Source organism: Seriola lalandi, unplaced genomic scaffold, assembly GCF_002814215.2.
Source record: "Seriola lalandi dorsalis isolate HSWRI2012SDOR001 ecotype SW California unplaced genomic scaffold, Sedor1 jcf7180002054331, whole genome shotgun sequence".
Classification (NCBI taxonomy): Eukaryota; Metazoa; Chordata; class Actinopteri; order Carangiformes; family Carangidae; genus Seriola; species Seriola lalandi.
The window spans coordinates 66,377-89,255 of record NW_019524884.1 but is presented as its reverse complement, the minus strand read 5'-3'; the positions used below and the strand labels follow the sequence as shown (position 1 = coordinate 89,255).

The window sequence follows — 22,879 nt, the reverse complement described above, 5'->3', positions numbered from 1 at the left end:
TCTGCATGATGATTGGATGATCTGTCTGAGGCTGAGTCACTTTTTGATTGACAGCGAAATGAGCAAATCAGTGATCTTGAAGTATAAGCATCCACCGGAAAAATTTTCAAGTCTTTCATTCCGTTGTTCGGAGTTGATCTGGAGACGTTACTGATCCTCAGCGACTTTGTCTTTGTTAAAAACAACTAGCATTGTGTTTGGCGACTCTCTTCTGTCACTCTGCGAATTTACATATAAATAAACGGACACATTTTATGATGTAGGCCGAAAATTAGCTTCCCCTCGTTATAAGACCAGCAGCCGCCACTGGTTGTCAGCAAGGCAAAATTTGTCTCTGGAGACATCACTGGGCCATAGTTAAATATTGACTAGGAACGTTGTAGGATGGATTTATGCTAATTAAGTCACGCAAATATCGTCTATATTGCTCTAAATGATTGATAAAATTATTCATACTAATAGAGAAACCAAGACAGTCAGAAGTCAGTTTCATTTATATAGTCCAATATCACAAATCTGCCTCAAGGGTCTTTACATTCAATACAGAATATCAAACTCTATCCTTAGACCTTGGATGGGGATGAAGAAAGACCCTTTAAAATGGAAAGAAATGGGAAAAACCTCAAGAAGAGCAGATAATAGATCCCTCTTCCAGGATGGACAGACAAACTGTAGATGTTGTTTCTCAGCAAGATAGAAAAACAGCACACAGACAGCAACTTAAGAGCATCAACTAAAAAAATTTATTTTTCCAGCATATTTCAAATCATATTGTATGATTAGTTAAAGCAGAACAGCAAGTGCGGTTTACTCAGCTGCCTCTTTTCCCTAGAAAAAAAAAGAAGAAGAAAGGTTTTCATCTGTTCACCTTTAACTGACAGTAAATTTCTGCTGCCAGATGAAGTTTGAATTTTTATTTGTTTATGAGACAGAATTGTACATTTACCTTGCCAGAGTCACGGCTCTTGGCTCTCAGCTTGTTGACCTGGGACTCAGCGATGTCAGCACGCTCCTCAGCCTCCTCCAGCTCATGCTGGACCTTCCTGCACTTGGACAGATGAACATTGGCCTGCTCCTCCTGGAATACAATGTAAAGTAAACATAGCAACACAGTTAAACAATGCGTAGTAATGGTATATCGTATTAAGTTCTCATTGTTTGAAGTAAATGTTTTGCCCTTACCGCTTCCTCAGCCTGCCTCTTGTAGGCCTTCACCTTGAGCTGCAGCTTGTCAACCAGATCCTGCAGCCTGGTAATGTTCTTCTTGTCCTCCTCAGTCTGTAATAGAAAATATTAATTTGATCATTTAAATATTTTAATAAGAAGTAAACAGTGATCTTAGATTGATTCATACTATATATGTTAAATGAGATTGCAGCTATACCTGATAGGTGAGCTCCTTCACCCTCCTCTCGTATTTGCGGACACCCTTAACAGCATCTGCTCCACGTCTCTGCTCACCCTCAACCTCTGACTCCAGCTCACGCACCTTCAGAAAACCAGAAAATGTATATGATATTTGGAATACATGTGTTTTGTATGTTTTCTTATTTTTGTTGAACTGATGAAATATTGACTTAATTGTCTTACCCTAGACTCAAGTTTCTGGAGCTGCTTCTTGCCACCCTTCATGGCCAGGTTCTCAGCCTCATCCAGGCGGTGCTGCAGGTCCTTAACAGCGACCTCCAGGTTCTTCTTCATCCTCTCCAGGTGAGCGCTAGTATCCTGCTCCTTCTTCAGCTCCTCAGCCATCATTGCAGCCTAGAAAATATCAAATTTGAATTAGAAATGTCATGGTAAAAACACAGTTTAGCTGGAGTAGTACTGTAACTAAATGAAATTTAAACCTACATCAGTGATGGCCTTCTTTGCCTTCTCCTCTGCATTCCTTGCTTCCTGAACAGTGTCATCAACTTCACTCTGGATCTGGACCAGGTCAGTCTCAAGCTTCTTCTTGGTGTTCATAAGGCTTGTGTTCTGAAAGGTTAAAAAAAAGAGTCACATAAGTCATCAAAAGCCTCATTTTCACATTATTTGAGAACACATTTGTTTTTTTAAATCATTGAAGAAATTAATATCACCTGAGAGTGCAGAAGTCCAACACGCTCACTGGCATCCACCAGCTCCTGCTCAGCGATCTTGCGACCTCTCTCTGTCTGTTCCAGAGCAGCTCTAAGTTCCTCAATTTCAGCCACCATGAGACCGTTTCTGCGGTCCACCATAGCAGCCTGTTCCTTGAGGTCTTCCTGGGCTCTGACAGCATCATCAAGGTGCAGTTGAGCATCCTAGTTAAAAGATATGAGGAAAATATTCATATCAACCCCAAATTGTAGGTCCACTCACTATTCTGTAGTTTGTAGAACAACACTGTGTCAACAATACCTTCAGTTGTGCCTGCACATTCCTCAGCTGCTTCTGGGACTCAGAAGCCTGGCGATTGGCATGGCTCAGCTGAATCTCCATCTCATTCAGGTCTCCCTCCATCTTCTTCTTGATTCTCAAGGCATCATTCCTGCTCCTGACCTCAGAATCCAGAGTGCTCTGCATGGAGTCAGTCACCCTCTGGCTGTTCCTCTTGATCTGCTCCATCTCCTCATCTTTTTCTGCGAGCTTCCTGTCCACCTCACCCTTAATCTGGTTGAGCTCCAGCTGGACACGCAGGATCTTAGACTCTTCGTGTTCCAGAGTTCCCTATTGATATCAAAGAATAAAATATTCATCCCTGCCTTCAGACCTTTTACATTATAACAATATTTTTCTCCCTGGATGAAAAAATGTACCTCAGCCTCCTCAAGAGCTGTCTGGATCTCAGACTTCTCTGTCTCCACCTGCTTCTTGGCCTTCTCCAGCTCATGGATGCTCTTGCCAGTCTCACCAATCTGTTCAGTCAGATCTGAGATCTCCTCTGCAGAGAGACACATGGGTTTAATATTGTTAAGCCTTAAAATTATTAATACTATAACACAAGTGTTGATTACACTAAATACAGTCAAGTTGCTAACACAATCAGATAAGAACTCACGCTGCAGGTTCTTGTTTTCACGCTTCATGGTCTCCAGATGATCCAGAGCTTCCTCATATGAGTTCTTCATCTTGAACAGCTCAGTGCTAAGAGAACGAGCCTCCTTCTGAGCTCCTTCAAGCTCTGCCTGACCCTCCTCATACTTTTGCTTCCATTCTGCCAACACCTGAATAACACAATTAATATATTTCACTTAGTTATGTAGCGAATACAAAGAAATCCTTTTCATTGTTTGTATGATTTGGCCACACAACATAAACATTATTACCTTGTCAAAGTTCCTCTGCTTCTTGTCCAGGTTAGCAGCCAGCCCATTAGCCCTCTCCACATCAATCATGAGGTCCTCCACCTCACTCTGGAGCCTCTGTTTGGTTTTCTCCAGAGAGGCACACTTGGAATTCACAGCCTCAATCTGCTCCTCAGCCTCCTGAAGGCGCTGAGCCAGCTTTTTCCTATTTAAAAAAATGTGCAATTTCCTTAAGTTTCAAACCACTGTTTTCCAGACTTTTTGCATATATTTGCAATAATAACATATTTTCAAGAATCCAGATAAAGACACGGAAGTGTCACTGCAGCGTAAAGTGTATCACATTATTAAACAAATGCAAAGAAAATAATAAAATTATAGAATGTTTCAATAAACGTGTTTAAAATCAAGTATTGATACCAGTGACACAAATGTCAGTTGAGCTACAATGTAAAGCTACACTTCTGGTCATTTCATTGTTTGAAAGCTACTCACTTGGCCTCCTCAAGCTCCTCAGTGCGCTGGATAGCATCAGTTTCATATTTAGTTCTCCACTGAGCCACCTCACTGTTGGCCTTGGACATTCCACGCTGCAGCTCAGCCTTGGCCTCCTGCTCCTCCTCAAACTGCTCCCTCAGCAGATCGCAGTCATGGCGGGCGGATTGCAGTCCATGGGCAAGAGCATTCTTGGCCTGGCACGAGAAATATAATTGAATGCACAAAATGTCTAGATCTCATTAAGTAATACCAAGACACACTTCAATTTTTCTTACCTTAACTTCCTCTTCAATCTGTCTCTTCAGCTCCTCAATCTGCTGTGTGAAGGCCTGTTTGCCTCTGGTCAGCTGGGAGACAAGAGCTTCTTTCTCTTCAATTTGACGGCCGAACTCACCTTGTGTGATAAATATCAACATTAGTCATAATATTAGTTTGTGTTCATCTTCTCAGTTGTGCACTAAAAATCCCTGTAGTTTAATGGCGTTTTATACATACCATTCTCTGTCAGGAGACGTGCTTTCTGTGCACTCAAGTCATTGATTTGACGGATATTTTCATCATTCTTGGTCTTCAGTTCGCTAAGTTGGTCCTCAAGAGTACGGCTCATCTTTTCAAGATTTCCCTTGAGAAGAAAAAGAAATAGAAAAGAAAGATTTTATTCATGATTCCTTCATTCATTCCACATATTTAATTATTAAATTTTTATCTAATGTGTCATGTACCTTTGCTTTGGCAACAGCTTCCATGTTGCTGGAGAGGTCATCGATCTCCATCTTGTATTCACTCTTTTCCTTCTCAAGCTTCTGCTTGACACGCTGGAGGTTGTCGATCTGCTCTCCCAGCTCAGCAACGCTGTCAGCCTGCTTCTTGCGAAGAGCAGCAGCGGTGGCTTCATGCTGCAGAGTGGACTCCTCAAGGTCACGACGGAGCTTCTGGAACTCAGCCTCACGCTTCTTGTTCATCTCAATCTGAGCAGCAGTGGCACCACCGGCCTCCTCCAGCCTCTCACTGATCTCCTCCAGTTCCCTGGAGAGGTCAGCCCTCTGCTTCTCAACCTTGGCACGAGCAGCACGCTCAGCCTCAATCTCTTCCTCCAGTTCCTCAATACGGGCCTGTTAAATGTAGATATGTTGTCTTTCAGTAAACATTCAATGTTAAAACACAACATACTAAAGGATTGCACTAATGTTATATGTAATACAATATATCAGTTACCTGAAGCTCCTTGATCTTTTTCTGAAGCTGAGCGCCCATTGACTGCTCATCCTCAACCTTGCTAAGGAGCTGGCTGATTTCAAAGTCCTTCCTGTGAGAATAATAAAGTGCATAGTCAGAGTTCATCCAAGCTATTGAGTGTGTACATGATGGTTATTTTAAAATAGAGATGAAAACTAATTCTGTTACTTTTTCAGTTTCTCCTCAGACTGCTGCTTGTCATTCTCAAGATCCATGATAGATTCCTGGGCCAGTTTCAGATCGCCCTCAAGCTTTCTCTTGGCTCTCTCAAGGTCCATACGCAGCTTCTTCTCTTGCTCCAGAGATCCCTCAAGCTGCACATTGATATGAATTTGTAATTATCATGTTCAAGAAAATTATGTTTTGCCAACCCAAGAGACTTTGTAAACTTACATCATCAACTTGCTGCTCAAGCTTGGTCTTGGCCTTGGTCAGAGTGTTGACTTTGTCTTCCTCTGCCTGCAGGTCATCAAGAGTCTGCTGATGAGCCTCCTGAAGAGCTTTCTTCTCCTTGGTCAGCTTAGCAATGCTCTCATCCTGAGAAGCCATCTCCTCTGTCAGGTTCTTCACCTATGTTCACAAGAAAGTTGTTGTTATTAAACAGGTAATAATCCATATTTTCCTTCATCTGCTGGATATATTCATTTTGACAAACCTTGTTCTCAGTGGCATGTTTCTCTTTTTCCACTTTGGCCAAGGTAAGTTCCAGGTCATCAATATCCTTCTTGAGCTCAGAGCATTCATCCTCCAGCTTTCTCTTCTTAGCGGTAAGCTCAGAATTGATCTCCTCTTCATCCTCCAGTCTCTCTGATGTCTCTTTGAGTTTAGCCTCCAGCTGAATCTTGCTCTTGATGAGTCCCTCACATCTCTCCTCAGCATCTGACAGATTCTCTGATTCCTAGTTCATTGTATGGACGTATCGTGTTAGCACATCAATGTCTTATCGCAGAAACATGAAAAAGTACAGCTGTCTGCTCATGTGTACTTACGGATGCTACTTGGAGCTGCAGATCGTTTTTCTCCTGCAGAAGAGACACCATCTTCTCTTCCAGTTCCTTCTTCTTGGCCAGTGCAGTAGCCAAGTCAGTTTTCATCTTCTCATAGTTTTCCTTCATCTGAGCCAGCTCCTTCTCAGTTTCAGCACTCTTCAGCAGTGGCTTGATCTTGTAGTACACCTTCATCCATGGCCAGTGCTTGACATTCATGAATGAGCGGACATTGTACTGGATGGTATAGATGGCATCCCTGCGGAGAAGAAGTTGTTATTATATTTAATGTTGTTTGTGATTCTCCATACCAAGTCTGTGTCCAGAATTTTATGATTTCAACTTGCCTTCTCGCTGTCATCTCCACAAACTCCTTTCTCATGAGGTATCCACGGCAGACAGCCTGGGTCATTGTGACCAGGGATGCTAATTTTTCATCTCTCATCTCCTCAAGGGTACCCAGCAGACCAGCCTTGAAGAACACCTGAATAAATAGAAACAGAAATTTACTGTATGTCTGTGCTATACATTATAAAGGACTCCAAAAGCATCTACAACTATATTCTTTATATAATTCCTTAAATAAATTTAGTGATTTTTTTTTTGTTTCTTTTTTTATCAGCCTCAGAGGAGAGTCTGTATAAAAATTCACAATAGAATACAATTACCCATTATGCTTAATGGTTGACTTTTACAGTCAAAAAGACTTCTTGGTTAAAGGGTAACCAGGCAAAATGTAAATTGGTTTATACATGACATACGATTCATAATTATAAGCTGGTGCTGCTGCTCTAGATCTTTTTCTTTTCCTTGTCCTCTACTTGGTCTTTGTCGTTGGTTCTTACCTTGGTGGTTCCAAATCTGTACTGGTCATGATCAACATCAATTGATCCAAGTAGCTTCTCTGCAGCCTTCTTGTTGTCAATGAACTGGCCCTCAGGAATGACACTGGCATTCAGTACCTTGTACCTTTTTATGAGAGATTTCATGATCAGTGCGAGCATTTTCTTTATATAGTCTGAACCAAAATTATATAAAGATATTCACAGATACCTCTGTTTGAAGTCACCATAGAGGATTCTGCTGGGGAAACCTTTTCTGCAGATTCTGATACCCTCCAGCACACCGTTACACCTGAGCTGGTGGATGACCAGGAAATTCTCCATCAGACCTGTAGAATAGAGTTTTGGCAATTAGTACTGTGAATAAATTGTTATTTCTTTTGTAGCCACGCTATACATCCCCAAACCAAACCAACACACTCAGACACTAATGAGATCATGTTTTTGTACCTGGAGTCTTGGACTCATTGGGAATCAGACAACGCACAAAGTGAGGATGTGTGCTCCTCAAGTTTGTCATCAGCTTGCCCAAGTTCTCCTGTAGATACAAAGTGGGGATTCTTTGTGAAACAAAGTAACACATGTGAAGTTAAGTATCAAATTAGAATTAATGTCTTTGTCAAAACTTACCCTGAACTGTGAAGACACAGTCTGCATGGAGCCACCCTTCTTCTTGCCTCCCTTCTTTCCAGTATCTTTTGATAATAAGTACAAAAGTTTTGTTAGACTAACTAGTCACAGGGACACATGTAACATTTAGTTAAACATAGATAGTACATACAATCTTAAAATGTGCTTTAATATACTGTAGTTAATTCTGTATCATACCCTCAGCGACAGCAGGTGGATACAGGAATGCCAACAGTTTAACTGAGGACTTCTGGTACAGCTGCACGACAGAGTCATTCAGTGGGTCCTTGTTCTTGTCCAGCCAGCCACTGATATTGTAGTCCACAGTACCAGCATAATGCACCAGGGAGAAGTGGGCCTCAGCCTTGCCCTTGGCGGGCTTTGGCTTCTCAAATGCTCTGTTTTTGCCAAGATGCTGGTCATACAGCTTATTCTTGAAGGATGTGTCAGAGGCCTTGGGGAACATGCACTCCTCCTCAAGGATGGAGAAGATTCCCATGGGCTTGATGAAAGTGTAAAGAGATATGTCATGAAGTGGCAGTGTCCTTGAATATCCAGAACAATAACTTTCAATAGAATCACAAAATTAAAGTGTACCTTTTCAATCAGCTCAATGCAGGCAGCCAAGTCCATACCGAAGTCAATGAACTCCCAGATAATACCCTCCTTCTTGTACTCCTCTTGCTCCAGGACAAACATATGGTGGTTGAAGAACTGTTGCAGTTTCTCATTGGTGAAGTTGATGCACAGCTGCTCCATGCTGTTGTACTGTGAGGGGACAAATAGTCAGCCTAAACTCTGACAGGCAATAAGATGGATTCTGGCATGACAAGTATTGGATGCTGAATTGCGGGGAATTAAGCTTACATCAAAGATTTCAAAGCCAGCAATATCCAGGACACCAATGAAGTAGTTCCTTTGCTGCTTAGTGTCCAACATCTGGTTGATACGGATGACCATCCACAAGAACATCCTCTCATAGATAGACTTGGCCAGGGCAGTCACTGAGTTCAGGACCTGAATAAAAACAAGAATATCATTTTATGAGTCATGTCTGTCAACTCTCTGTAAAATGCTGGATCACTGTTATTATGGGCATCTTCTAATGAGATATTCTACATTGTGCATTTAACATGTACTGTAAAAAAAAAAAAAAAAAAAAAAAACGAATTAAAATGGGAATAAATTGAACAATGCTATTGCATTTCTTTTTTCTAATGAACTCCTTGCTATACTAATTCCCTGTAACTAACATAATCTTTTTTTCTAATCATTTTTCTTCTTTTCTTTTTTTTTTTAGTGAAATAATACTTCATGTTTACCTGAGGTACAGTCTGTCCCTTGGTGACAAACTCATTTCCGACCTTCACTCTGGGATAGCACAGAGCCTTCAGCATGTCAGCGGAGTTCAGACCCAACAAGTAAGCAACCTTGTCAGCATCTGAAAATAGTTCAATCATTTACAGTTAATATATACAGTGTCTGATTTCCAATCATGATATGACTGAAACCAGTTTAATCAAGAACTTTACTACTGTATATTGCACATTGTTCACTTTGATATGACACTAAATACTCACCCTCTGTGCCATCGGGCTCAGCCTGCTCCTCACGCTGCTTCTGCTTGAACTTCATGTTACCATGGTGGAGCACAGCACCAGTCATCTTGTAGATGCTCATCTTCTCCTCACCAGTGAAGCCCAGGGTATCAATAGCATTCTGTGTTCAAAAGATGTGTCCTCAGAATATGTTATCACATTACAAAACCCATTTAAAAAGTAATCTTGATGGGTTAGGGTTACATGCAAATTATCACTCACATCAGTGGCTTCCAGCTCAACTTTGTCATCAATGCTGGCAACAGTGATCTGACCCATGCTGCACATGGGGAAGTCGTAGGGGTTGGTTGTGATGAGTGACATTTCTGGTGATCAAAAAATGGGAAAAGTTTTAATAGATTGTTTTTAATCAAACCTCTACTAAGTACTTTTGACATTGTGAAGTGACTCAGTCTGTTTACCAATCAGCTCAGGCTTGTGGTTTGTCATCATCTGGTAGAAGATGTGGTAGCCTCTCTCATCAGGAAGCTGGAATGTCACTCTTGACTTCTCCAGCAGATCTGAAAATGTTGTTCATGAATCACAACCTGGCCAATTCTCAAATCCAATCATTTGAATTTACTATGGAGATTGTTACTTACATGTCTCAATATCAGCACTAGACAGTTTGCCAGTTGTGCCGAAATGGATCCTGATGAATTTACCCTGTTTGGAACAGAGTAATTGTTTAAGTCTCTTCACATGGGAAATGTGTAAGAAGAATTTTCTCTTGTAGAAATCACTCCATACTTACGAAACGAGAAGAGTTGTCATTCCTCACAGTTTTGGCATTACCATAGGCCTCCAACAGGGGATTGGCTGCAATAATCTGATCCTCCAGTGACCCCTATAATCCAAGTTTAATAATTATATTAGAAAAAGATTCTTTTTTGTAAGTATATTTATACATTCAGAGATCTTGTCATCATAACATACCTGAAATTTGCTTGGTTCCTTCTTCTTGTCTCCCCCAACTGAGATTGTGGCAAAGTACTGGATGACACGCTTGGTGTTCACAGTCTTTCCAGCACCAGATTCTCCACTGGGTATAAACAGAGACTTATAAGAATTTGATCAAGATATTTGATTATCGTCAAAAAAGTCAATAAATGTGAAACTTACGTGATCAAGACAGACTGGTTCTCCCTATCTGTTGAAATAAGAAAAAATGAATTAACTGTTTGCGTCTGTAACAGAAACCTCATATAAAACACATTGGACATTGTTAAGGACATACCAGTAAGCATGAACTGATAAGCGTTGTCAGAGACAGAGAAGATGTGGGGTGGAGCCTCCATACGCTTCTTGCCTCTATAAGCGTTTACAACCTCAGCATCGTACACTGGGAGCCACTTGTAGGGGTTCACGGTGGCACAGAACAACCCAGAGTAGGTCTGAAAGTGAACATGGAGACATAATGGTTAACTCCATGTTTCCTAGAAGTATTGTCAATTTCAATATTGTCTTTGATCATCTGGCAGTCTTACGTAGATCATCCATGCTGCATAACGCTCTTTGAGATTATACAGGACAGAGGCTTCATTGAGATGGGTCATCATGGCCATATCCTCAATTTTGTCGAACTTGGGAGGGTTCATTGGAGTGACGTCATCTTCTTTAACTGTCTTCTCCTGCAACAGGACATTGGTCACAATGAGAGCTGATCACATGTAGCTCGTATTTAAGTCTGATTTTATGATACAAACCTCCTGTGTGTCCAGGACTTTGACTGTGACTTTGCCACCGTCTTTCTTGAGGATTGTTCCCTTCAAGTAGAGCTCCTTGGCATCAACGACATAGCAGGCACTCTTGGCATCAAAGGGTCTGTTTTGAGCCTCAATTCTCTCCTTCTCTGGCTTACGGAGGTAAATGGCAGCTTTGCCATACAAGGCCATCTCTGCGTCCGTACTCATGGTGGCGGCTTATGTCTGTGTAGCAAGTCAAACAACAGCAATCTTAGATTGATTTTTTCTCTTCATGTGGTTGAGCAGGGGCTAAGTGTATGATATGTTACTTAACTGTTAACCTGTCTACAGCAAATAATGTCCTTACATTATTTCAGGAGGTTTTTCACAACTGTTAACACTAGCCATTATGTATGTTTTATCCAAATTGTATGCACACCTGGGCCCACTGATAAACCTAGTAAAACATTTTGGACCCCATTGTATGTTTAAAAAAGTAATCAATGGTAAAATTTGTACATACCTTACCCTTTCCCTTTGTGAAAAGAATATTATATTGCAGAATCCTGTTGAAAACATTATGCTTTAGTCAGTGCAGGAAATTACAGAATGTTAATTGTTGAAATATCACACACATGTTGTTTCAAAGATACAAGAAAAAACAAATGTAATTTTGTTTTAGAGGAAAGCATAATATGCACTTAATAATAGTAATAATAATATATATACACAGTACATATTTTTACTTTTACATGACATTATATTCTGTTAACTGATTAAAAAAATGAGGAGTACATGTAAATGATGCAATGCTTAATAGTAGATGGTCTCACCACAGACTGGAGCTTCACCGATCTTCCACCACACACTCTGAAGCTCCTTGCAGACTCCTTATATTCAGTCAGGTTTGCTTACAAAGCAAAGGGCCAAAGCAGGCTAACATGCCAAATATGGTATGACAGTGGAGCCTTGAAGCATTTGAAATATTTTGCTGGCACTAACTTTAGTAAAATCCTTTCTAATGTGACTCAAACACACAAATATATATATATATATATATACATATAGACAGTAGAGGGATCAATGGTTTCATATAAAATTCCACAGCTTAAGGTATAAACACCTTTAACATTAATTCGTTGAGTGTGTTATATTTCCCAATATCATCCTCTTAGTTCACTAGTGTTATTTTGAAACACTGTAGTTTCAAAACATTAAAAGTGAGAAATTCTTTGCACTGTTTGGTACTGTAATGAAACCTATGAAAACCTTTAAAGTAGAATGTTCTTTGTTTTATGTTTTGATTTATGTTTAGAGATTTTATGTTCATGTTAGGAATGCAAACTTGTTTTAAATTTTACAGTTAGCACTTAGTAAGAACATACATGGTGGAGATGGATGACAGTTCTTTTTTTTTGCTTGCAGCAAGCTGATGGCTGGGTACAGGTGATTTGTCTGTGGTTGTACTTGTTTGAATCTCTCTTGCCTCCCAGTAAACCTGCTTGGGTTGAGATCAGGAGAGTGGAGCAGATGATTTTCTTTTTAAGCAAATTAGAGGGATAGTAATGTTGGTACTCACATGATGCTGCACTTAATTTTTCAAGCTAAAAGCATGAGTAAACCATGCAGTCTTAGGAATCATTTTCCACTCCATCAAAGCTCAGAATTGTTTTTTTTCTCTGTGGAAAAATCCAAACTGTTTTATATATATGTAATTCAAATTTAATTATTCTGGGGCTTTTTGCTGTGCACATGTAAATGTACCCTGATTTGTCTATGCAATCTATAATTCACTAAGTAATCTAAAATTTAACAGAATGTAATAATTCATGATTTAAATTTTTTTTTTAATTATTATACAACAACTTACTGTTCTGTTTGTAGAAACAATGTATATGTCATTGGCATGTACATTGTCTTCTAAACTAATTTAACATGATTTCACAGGAATGTCACTGTCTCCTGGAAAATAAATTCTCTGTGAGGAAATTCATTCTACAGTATAGGTATACAGACGGTTTGATTTAGTGGTCAGAGTGAGCCAGTTGTCATCTAACTTGGGGTGCAAAGAGGAACACATGCTCTCCCCCTTTGAGCTACATTTGTTAGGGGTGCCCCTCTGTCATGTAATTTGAGAAGTGTTTAAGGCTACTGTATAACAGTCAAAGAAGTCAGCAAATCATCAAATAGTGGGAGGGTACGAGGCTTGCCTTGGATTGGTTGACTCTATATTGATTAAGCAAAAAATCTATTTTGAGCAAAGAAGAGGACTACTTTTATCGTTAGGAGATGTAATGTCAGTGCTGACAGGAAAATATTGCCATGACACTGCATTTTACTCACTTGGATGCCTATGAAATGCCTTATTGGTGTACTGATATGTAGTTTACTGAATTGATTGAAAAGACATGTATGATGTAGATATGATGTCTATGTAGCTAATTATCCAAATACAACAATCTACTGAAGGTATGTCAGGAGAGAGAAGAACAAATAAGTCAAATAGTAAGGTCACATTTGTACCACAAGCGTGAGGTAAAAAGAATGGCTATCTTTCTGACATGTTGTCCTAATCATATATGCCCACAGAACATGATGATTACTTCTGCTGAATTCAAACAAGACGTTAACTTTTAAAACCCAGTTGTCAAAGAGAAAATCAATCTCATCGATTTATGAATTTAACAAATTTTCTTAGCCCCTTCCGTATGTCCTTAGCCCCAATGTCCCACAAGGACTAAAAATCCAACGGGTGATTATTACAACAGTCTTAACTGTCAACACTTTTTAATCAGTTAATTAAAGTTCTTTCTTTACGCGATGTCTTGTAGGCTCAGCTAACATTTGGTGTGCAGCGTCTATCTAATTACGTGTGTCCTATGTAATGAGATATGTGTCAGAATACTAAGAATGGAGGGGGAAGCTACAGGGTCAGAGGTCGGGCGGTCTGGTGGGGTGGGAGTTTTTTAGGCACAAGTCATTTGTTGAAGCTTTTGTAAAAAGCCAGTCAGCAGACCAGTTACCAAAGTGAAACAGCATAGTATAGAAACACTTTGACCACTTATGGTATGATCTATTTATGTCTAAAAAAATTAGGATAAAAGGGACTGCAGTCCACCAGGGGCAGAGGGAATGAGCAGACAGACGGGGCATCTTGTTTGTTCTGTCTCCCTGAGATAAGAAAATCTGCTTTAAATATTACACTTCACTTGTGGTGATACATTTTTGTTGTGAAGCAAAAGTGTTTTTCTCAGGGAACAGATCAGGGATGCTTCTGACTTAAATTCAAATATTTGATAATGAACATTCATTACAACAGGCTCTAGTTCTTTTTCTGGATCATAGCAAATGATTGGATCGTAAAAATAACTGGTCATCTCCTCTTAGAATCTCAGACCACTCAAAATCAGATTATTGCCACAAGTATGTATTAACATTGGTGGATAAAGTCAAATGACACAGCTATACACAGTGTCAGCCATAGCTCAAGAGTCTCCTACACCTCCTGCAGTGGATCCTGACTGGACTGGGGCTCTTGCAGATGACAGATCACCAGTCTGAGCCTAAACTTGCTCTCTCTAAGATATTTATAACAAGATTTGACTTTTTTAACCAACTCTAATTCATCCATTCAATACTTATAGTTAAATTGCAATATTAAATTAAACCTTATTCGGATCCGAGATGTGCCTCAGACACAGTCATTGGCTACCTGCCCCTAACGACTGTTAAACGGCAGCAAGCACTGCCTGCTTCTGCTCTTCCTGAGCTCTGGCTGTTGCTGCTAAGCAGCGTTGAGACAGTGTGATTCCTGTCAACACAACAGTATTGTCCTGAAAGAGCTGAGTCAGTTATGAACAGGTCTTATGAAACGTCGCTCCGACAGAATCCGTTGATTAAAACATACTTTACACAGCGAAGTGCTCTAATAATCGATCTGCTCTTTCTGGTCAGTCCGTTAAGGACTGTCTGCCCAAACTGCACACAAGTCAAAAACGAAACCAAAACTCCCCATCCTGCCTTTGGTTTCGTTTTAAAGTAATAGAGACCCTGGCTGCAGAGAGATGCAGTCTGCCACAACAGTTGCTGGTGAGTGCGTATTATCATTTTTTAGTGTTAACTAACCTCTACACGAACCGAACCGCACGGTTTAGTATAGACTTAAACGGGTCTACGTAGGGTTACACGGAGAGGACCCAGCAGCCTGTTCTCGTTACCTCGAATGACCTCGGCTCTGATCCATTTTGGGCTGATGTGAGGAAGAAAGGCGCATTTTCTGTCCTCCTTGAGCTTTCCAAAGATAAAACATTTACATTGGAGACACGTCAGGCTTATTGACCACCCTAAAAAGAATAAATGAAGTATAACCAGTGCGCACTAGTTAACTACATAAAAACGCGCATTAAAAACTGCTGCTCAACACGCGGTCATTGTCTGCTGTTAGAAATGAGCTCTTAACCATATATGCCTTAGTCTGTTTCCTATTAATAACCCACTAAATCTTCCTAAATTAGACTTAAATGAGCAGCGTCCTTCAATAGAACCGCTGTATTTTAGTTGAACAACATATAATTCAAAAGATAGACATACAGGAAAGATGTAGTTATAAAAAGCTGATTAAACACATGGGCTGAGAAAGACAACCAGATCACCGCTATAAAAAAGGAAGAACATTTTAAATGAAAGAATATGTGTGCATTTTCTTGTTGATAATGCATATGAAGTGAGCTGGACTGCCCCACCACATCCATTTTTGCAAACGGTGGCCTTTAGTGTGATGATGATGGTGTTAGTGGTCAGCAATGATGGCCCTCTGAAGTGTGGGTATGTGAAGTATTTATGTTTGTGTTGATTTTCCTACTACTAACATGAAAAATAAGAAGTCTAAGTGCTTGCATTTCAGGTTAAATAGGTGTCATCATAAATCTAAAGCTGATTGTTTGTGAATTTATACACAGTATGTGTGCTGGTCCTCATGTTTGCTCGTTTGTGTATCAGCTGATGGAGTCTGACCATGGATGATGAGGTTGACCCTGGCAACGAAAATGTGAACTCCGTCTTGGCTCAGGAATCCTTAGAACTGTTCCACGTCCTTAGCAGTCAGTCACCCTCTGTCATAATGAAACTGTGGCAAATGATGCCGAGTGGGGCCACGTGCAACGTTGACCGTCTGGGCCCCACTAGCTCTCCACCACCAGAACTCATCAGAGCCATGTTGGAGCACTTCAAGGTGGCCAGCGCTGCAGATTGCGGCAACTTCCTTCAAACCATGTGTATCTGGTGTGAAAATATGCCCATGCGCCTGGATTCGAGGCTCATGACAGTGGCTGGATATGCAATCAGTGAGTATGAAATGAAGCTATAAATGTTGACAAGTGATGCTAGTCCTTGACTTCAAGGTTTATACACTACCTGCACCATTTTCTATGTGAGAGCATTGGTCAGTGGCCGACATGCAAGCTGAAACAGACAGTAAAACATAACAACAATGGTCTTTTTAACAAGTCATTAAAGTTAGTGTTTATAGTTTCATACACATACATCATGTATATCATGCTCATATCTCAGGGTTTAGCAGAAAAAATAGCTCATTGTGTTAAAGGCAGTCTATAGAAGGAATATGAAATAAAATGTAACGTTTATGTGGGGGACAAAAACAGAACCTGGCAGAAGGCAGAACCTGTGACCTCACTTACTTCAATTTACTTTCTTTTTTATTGTGATAGCTGGAAACCACCTTCGATTACAGCAGGCTGTGGCCAGAAGTGCAACCTCACATTAAACAGTGCTGTTGCAGTTTTCTGCCCTCCTACCAGTTCTGCAGTGACAGTTACAGAACATTACAGCCTTTATTCCACAGTTAACAAAAATTCATTAATTTTGTGTTTAATTTACTTGCATACTATACCTACTATACATCCAATGATTAAACAGGCAACATTTCTTCAATTCATTAACCTTAGGCCACTTACAGGCGGCTACTGTTCCACAACATGCGTGTTGTTGACTTTGTACTGCTGTTGTGTATTTTAATATTTGGCACACCCAAAGCAGCTCTCAAAATGAAATGTGGATCACTTGGTAGGTGACACAAATTAAATATATTGTAGTTAGATTTTTAACAGCACATTTTTTTTCCTCATCTTCTGCAATGCTAAAATCAATTTTAAATTCTTGATCATCATTTATCAATTCTTTTCAACCAAATTAACCCAATACTGTAGCCTTACTGACAAAGTAAGTGAAAAAATGAAAATGAAAGGTAGCTGTGGGGACAAGCATCAACAATTTTCAGGATGTCACATGACTTGTTTCTATTGGTTCAATTTAGGATTTTTTCTCTATATGATTTAGAAACCAAAAGTTAAGGGCTAAGAATAGTCTTTAGAGAACATCTAAAACTCTTGCAGTGCAGTTGACAGCATTAGTCTTTTCTAGTATTGCCCAGTATTTTTACACACTGTATATGTTGTGTTTGTTTTTTGCACTGTAGATAGTTCTGGTCCCAGTCTAAGGAATGAGGAGTTGCCTTCGCCGCCTTCAGAGCAGCAGCTCATCAAACGGCCACGGATTGGTAGAACATGCACACAACACTTCAGATTTGTTCCATTGCAGCTACATTCACATGCACAAAAAGTCCATGGATTTACATAGAGAATCAGATATGATGTGGCAGAATCAGAATGTTGCCAGTTTGTCCTAGTGGCAATTGCAAATCCCCTACAACCTAAAAGCATTTTTCTTAAAGACATGCCTATATAACTGTCCGCTAAGCACAATGAACAGAATACCAGGTAACTTTTGTGAATTGATTTTGTGATTTTCTTTTAGATATTTACTAAACTTTCTTACAGCTGTGAAAAGCTCAGTGTAAAGTCTAAGGGATAAGGAAATGCAGACAAAGACGCATAATTACATGTTTTATGAGCTGCCATCTTACCTTTTTGGTGTCTTAGTGAAATAACTCATTGAAATATGTTCAGTCTTGAAACTTTGTATCCAAAACTCATAATACATCCATGTTAAAGTGTCATTCAGGTTCATCTTTGCACTTGCACATTTCCTGACCTGTACATAGAGCAGAGCAGAAATAGGTCATAATATAAACAGTGTTAGTAAGTGTTGCTTGCAACCAGTGTTTAAGACATAACCATAAAATTGCAAACTGAGTTTGCGCAGATAGTACAAACCAAAGGAGAAAGGTATGAGATGTTTTCATTCCACGGTAATGTGTTAACTATGACAGTTAACCAGGAATGTTTACTATGTGTCTTTTACTAGGTATTGCGTTACCAGGGCTAACCCACTTCTCTTAGTGTGTGTGTACCAAAGCCAGGTTACTTGAGAAGGACTAAGAATCAACTCCATGTTCAGTTACTGTAAATTGTGTTTGTGTACTTACAAGTGTTTTGGATTTTATGAGTCATTTTATACACAGACATTTCCAAACTAAATGATACAAATTTTCTAAATTTTGTATCCTATATGTTGAGTGGGTCAAAGGGACTTCATGTACATCATTATGCCTGAAGTAGAATTTGTCTGTTGAAACTGGAATTACATTTTTAAAAAGTCATAATTCACCCCTGTGATGCAGTTTATTCAAAATAGGGCTTTTTTTCTTTTTTTTTATTCCTTCAACTTTGCACCTTCTCAAGATGAAGGATTTTCTCCTCAAAGAAACTGCCCTCTACAAATAATGTGTTTTATAATGTACTCTTCATACAGACCACTGGGAGCATTACATTGCTGGAGTGATTAGTTTGCTGCAGAGGAGGTGGGAGCGTCTGAGCGTGGGTCTGGTGAAGGAGGTCCAGCTGGAGAATGTGTGGGTCAGCCTAAGGACAGCAAACAGAGGCAGGGACAGACCTGATCAAACCCCTGGGCCATCAGACAGAGGGAGCAGAACACCAGGTCAGAATAACGTCTTCTTATTGTACGGGCGTGGCCATGAAGACAGAACTTACCTAATCATGCATAATTAAAGTCTGTTGTCCACTAACTAAACATATTTTCTTCACCAAACCCAGAGCTGGTTGGGGATTTTGGGTCTTTGGAGTCTAAAGTGACATTAGAGACCTTCCTCCAAGGATGTGCAGGAAAGGTGACAGCTGTCGCTGGTCAGGCTGGATCAGGAAAAACTCTCCTGATGTCTTTATTAGGACAGCAGTGGGCACAGGGACTTGTAAGTTGACATTCTTTCTCATTAGTCAATAGTTATTTTAGGTAAATATATCTACGTAGGTGTTGATGAGTATCATTGCATATGTGAAAAAATTGTATCAAGTCTTTTGTGGCTCCGGAGCAAACTACATACAGTTTGATAAATGTCCTCAAGTGTTGTCACATGACTCCGCGTTGGTTGGGGCGGAAGACTGCAAGTCTGAAAATGACAAAAAATCACACATGACCATGATGACACATGCAAGTTTCCAACCAAACTGCCTGTGGTCCAGTTGTATTTTGGGTAATGTAGGTGCCAAGTTTTTTGCCAAGAATGTGGATTAAAAAAAACATTATTTGTGGAGTCCAATGCTTAATCAGTGCAGTACTCTTTTAATGATATCCACAACACTGTAACAGTACCCAGGTGCACTGCCTCTCTAAGAAAACTGCTGTTGTAATGTTTGTGTTTTGTTCATGTTGGGGATGAGGGCAGGCTGCCCAAATCCTGTCCAACCAGGGCTCCAGACTACGACCAAAATGGTTGAACATGTGACCATTTTTTGAGAGTTTGTGAGTTAAAATTTCACGTGGTTGCGTTTGTATCAGTGCATGATGATGATGATTAGGGAGTTTTGTGGCCTGTCTGGCATTGGTATGGCATAAGCCATTGTTGTTCAAAGTAGTACCTTTTCTTCTTTACTGGCTCAGTTGCTTTCTCCACTTTCATCATCATGAAATTTGCAAGACAATCTATTTCATTGTTGCCATGTTGCAAATATGAAGCAGTCTATAGCTGATTATTGTAAAAAAAGAAAAAAAAACAAAATGAGGAGGAAGACACTGGTGGAAAGGAAGAGCCAACGGGAGGTCCAGACTCAGACACAACGGATGATGAGAGTGCAGACTGCAGTGAGAGTGCAGGTGCAGGCAGGAAGAGACCGAGTATGTCAGTGAAGAGGAAAAGCTACTACTTTCAACCACAATGCAGTGCACGTGGCTGCGGTATGAGGGAAATGCTATGCTATGTGGGTATTGTTGGCAGTAGGGCCCATCCATTGCAGTCAAGCTTGTTGGGAGATCAACACAGCTTCAGCTTGAAACTTGAAGTTGCACAACAACAGTTACAACCCCCCCACCCCCCACCCCTTTGGTGGGGGGGGGGGTTAGTGGTTAGATGAAAATAATGGCTCAACAGAGGAGAATTAAATGGTCATGAAGTTCAATACTATTAACGCATGGAAACTAACAGGTGAAGACATTAAAGAAATGGAAAGAAGTGCTTATAGGTTGAGAAACAGAGAGGAGGAATTCATGAGAAACTGGAGTAAATGGGTCAAAGAAATAAATGGAGTGGAATAGAAAACTGTAAATATATTAATTAAAATGTTTTTTTTCCCTTCCCTTTCTTTTTCTATTTTTATTTCATTTCTTGTATAACTGTATAAATGTGGCAGGATGATTGAAATAAGTGATGAATTTGATCATTTGTAAAACCTGCAAAAAAGTAATAAAAAAAAAAAAGGAAGTTCAGTTACTGGCTATAACATAGTGAAAGAGGAACTCCTGATCACTAAATTCAACAGGTTGAATGTGAATCCAACCTATGCCAACAACATCGCCTGTGCCTGGCTTATAGGTGTGTTATCAGACAACCTCTGGGAAAAGACTGGTGACTAAATTGGCTCTGCCTATCATGAATGATTGTTTGTGCCACTGACGTCTCCACCAAGGAATGCAAGTTTGTTTATGACCACATCATTGATAATGGAATGGGGAAAAAAAGGGTGCAACCAAATCATCTCCAACTGGTAAAGTTGGTAGCACCAGTATTACCAGTTGAAAAGTTAGTCTGGAGCCCTGTCTGAACCTAAAAGCACATTTAAGACAATACACAACTAGAGCCCCACATTAGCCTGATATTGGATTTTTGGGGCTGATAAATCTGTCAGGCTCTATACACATCACACCACAGGAAACCGTTAAAGGGAGGCTGTTACACAGGCTATATTTTCCGAGATCAGCATGCAGAATGAGAGATGCTGAATATTTGTTGTGTTGGATGAGGATCAGGTTTTTACACCCTGGTTTTTGTCTGTATATTATGTTTTTGTCTATATGTTATGTTCTTTTTGCTCTCTCTTATCAACCAGGGTCCCATCCCATCATCCTATCTGTTCGTCCTGCTGGAGTTTCGTCAGCTCAATCTACTGTCCGGCCCTCTCTCCCTGTCTGATCTGCTATTCCGACACTACTTCCCGCCAAAAGGCGGTGACGAAGAAAAGGTATATCCGGTGAAATACTAGAACAGTAATCAGGACTTCTCTGGTGTTAAATTAATTTTTTTATTTATTAATTTATTTGGCGTTTTTGCCTTTATTTGACAGACAGTGTAGAGAGACAGGAAATATGGGGAGAAAGGAGGTATGGCATTCAACAAAGTTCCCCTGGCTAGGATCCAACCGCTGTTTTGTGGTATACGATGTAACCATTAGGCACCCCTGAAAATATCATTTTAAATCAGCTGATTACATTTGGCTCAACACCTACAGCAGTCCTGTCCTGAAATCTACGTTCAGACTGCTCTCAGGTGGATTGGCATGCCACAAGGAACCGTATTCGTAAAGCTCTCTGGTGCCAAGAGAGAAATGGTGGCAATGGTACAATTCAGAATTCCCCTTGAAATCATAATAAAATAAAACATCCCCAGAAGGAGAGATATACCGAGTTTCTTAGGCAGACAAAAGAAGATGTGAAAGCCGGAGATTATGAGTTAGTCAGACTGAAATACAGGAGTTACTTAATAGACTATTATAGACAAGTGCATATGTTTCAAAGGTGTGGTGGGGTGGGTGTGGTTGGTTATTATGCTGTCAATAATAGTGGGAGTCCATCATTACTATTGTCAGGTATTTGAAAAGCTCCTGGAGAAGATGCAGGTATGATATTTGATGCAGTTGTTCTTGATCTCCAAAGAGCTGCATGAGCGTGTGTCACTCAAAGTTACCACTTGCCACAGTGCAGTTGAAACTGTTCCACAACCTTGATTGATGATTGTGTTATTATGACTAATAACTACACTGAATTGTATTTAAACAACTGTAACAACCAAGTCACAGCCAATAATACTTTTCAATTAGGTGAACTAATACGTATCTTTTGTTGTTCTAACAATACAGAGAGCCGTTGTGGATTACCTCCTTTCCAATCCAGAGCAAAGCTGTTGGGTGCTGGATGGATATGATGAGTTTTACAGCAAAGTCACCAGACAGGATGTGCAGAGAGAACTGTTGGACCCAGAAACCCCTCTGCCCATTGCAGACCTCATCTCAGGGTTATTAAAACGTCAGCTTCTTCCAGGATGCACTGTGCTGGTCACCTGCCGTGTGCGTGATGTCATGGATTTGGAGGGCATATCAGACAAAGTGGGGCAGCTGCTGGGATGGGACTGCCATGAGATCAAGGAGTATGTCAACAACTTCTTTGGGGTAAAAGGTAAAAATGTGGATGGTTTTATATTCATGAAGTCATATCTGCTTAATTCCTACAGAGACAGATCAATGTTGGTTTAATCTGTCTCTGCAATTTCTGTGAGTCAGTGGCTGGTTTGATATACAATGACTTAATGAAATTCACATGTTGTATAATGTTATATTGTTACTGTTGAGTCAATGAGTCATGAAGCTGATTTTTGTTATTGGGTTCACTTGGTTTATGTTTTGGATACAATTATTTATAGTAAGTTCCTGTTGAAAACATAGCTGTAGTAAAGGGGCATTCCAACAATTTCACACTTGGAGATCAGGTTACTCATAGTGACTACCATATCGTGAGCAGTATTTAGCTTGTGAAAACAGGTGTTAAAATTAAAATCTGAGAAAATAATCTGTCTCTTGTGAGTCATCCAACTTTTTATATATATATATATATATATATATATATATATATATATATATGTTGTGTTATCCCACT

General features: G+C 40.0%; 2 protein-coding genes across 2 annotated transcripts in view; one reads left to right on the top strand and one right to left on the bottom strand.

Annotated features, from left to right (window-relative positions):
• Positions 1-720: 720 nt before the first annotated feature.
• On the bottom strand, positions 721-11,600 carry LOC111655730 (myosin heavy chain, fast skeletal muscle-like). The gene is made up of 41 exons (XM_023407228.2): positions 11,578-11,600; positions 11,268-11,310; positions 10,766-10,987; positions 10,547-10,690; positions 10,297-10,453; positions 10,182-10,209; positions 9,996-10,101; positions 9,814-9,906; positions 9,662-9,725; positions 9,482-9,580; positions 9,282-9,385; positions 9,042-9,180; positions 8,784-8,902; positions 8,329-8,478; positions 8,059-8,229; positions 7,660-7,963; positions 7,462-7,526; positions 7,282-7,369; positions 7,043-7,160; positions 6,835-6,958; positions 6,337-6,473; positions 5,993-6,248; positions 5,659-5,901; positions 5,397-5,573; positions 5,172-5,317; positions 4,983-5,073; positions 4,490-4,879; positions 4,263-4,389; positions 4,043-4,161; positions 3,765-3,961; positions 3,291-3,474; positions 3,023-3,188; positions 2,781-2,905; positions 2,383-2,691; positions 2,082-2,285; positions 1,852-1,977; positions 1,591-1,761; positions 1,385-1,489; positions 1,183-1,278; positions 947-1,078; positions 721-828 (listed from the first exon to the last, which is right to left on the bottom strand). Exons 3-41 carry the CDS (start codon positions 10,970-10,972, stop codon positions 808-810), a joined length of 5,802 nt encoding a protein of 1,933 aa, XP_023262996.1. The 5' UTR covers positions 10,973-10,987; positions 11,268-11,310; positions 11,578-11,600; the 3' UTR covers positions 721-807.
• Positions 11,601-14,771: 3,171 nt separating this feature from the next.
• nlrc5 (NLR family, CARD domain containing 5) overlaps positions 14,772-22,879 on the top strand; it is a 31,455-nt gene continuing 23,347 nt past the window's right edge. Inside the window, exons 1-7 of the mRNA XM_023407217.2 lie at positions 14,772-14,833; positions 15,743-16,086; positions 17,238-17,318; positions 18,473-18,658; positions 18,775-18,929; positions 21,061-21,192; positions 22,087-22,402. Of these exons, the coding sequence (XP_023262985.1) occupies positions 15,759-16,086; positions 17,238-17,318; positions 18,473-18,658; positions 18,775-18,929; positions 21,061-21,192; positions 22,087-22,402 (1,198 nt within the window). The 5' untranslated portion in view covers positions 14,772-14,833; positions 15,743-15,758. The remainder of the gene's footprint in view (positions 14,834-15,742; positions 16,087-17,237; positions 17,319-18,472; positions 18,659-18,774; positions 18,930-21,060; positions 21,193-22,086; positions 22,403-22,879) is intronic.

Excerpts from the sequence above, each read along its gene's own strand:
- LOC111655730 (XM_023407228.2), bottom strand. The coding sequence starts at position 10,972 with ATGAGTACGGACGCAGAGATGGCCTTGTATGGCAAAGCTGCCATTTAC. Across the intron at positions 9,386-9,481 it reads CCACAAGCCTGAGCTGATTG|AAATGTCACTCATCACAACC; the intron begins GTAAACAGACTG and ends TTTGATCACCAG. Across the intron at positions 1,762-1,851 it reads CAAAGAAGGCCATCACTGAT|GCTGCAATGATGGCTGAGGA; the intron begins GTAGGTTTAAAT and ends GATATTTTCTAG.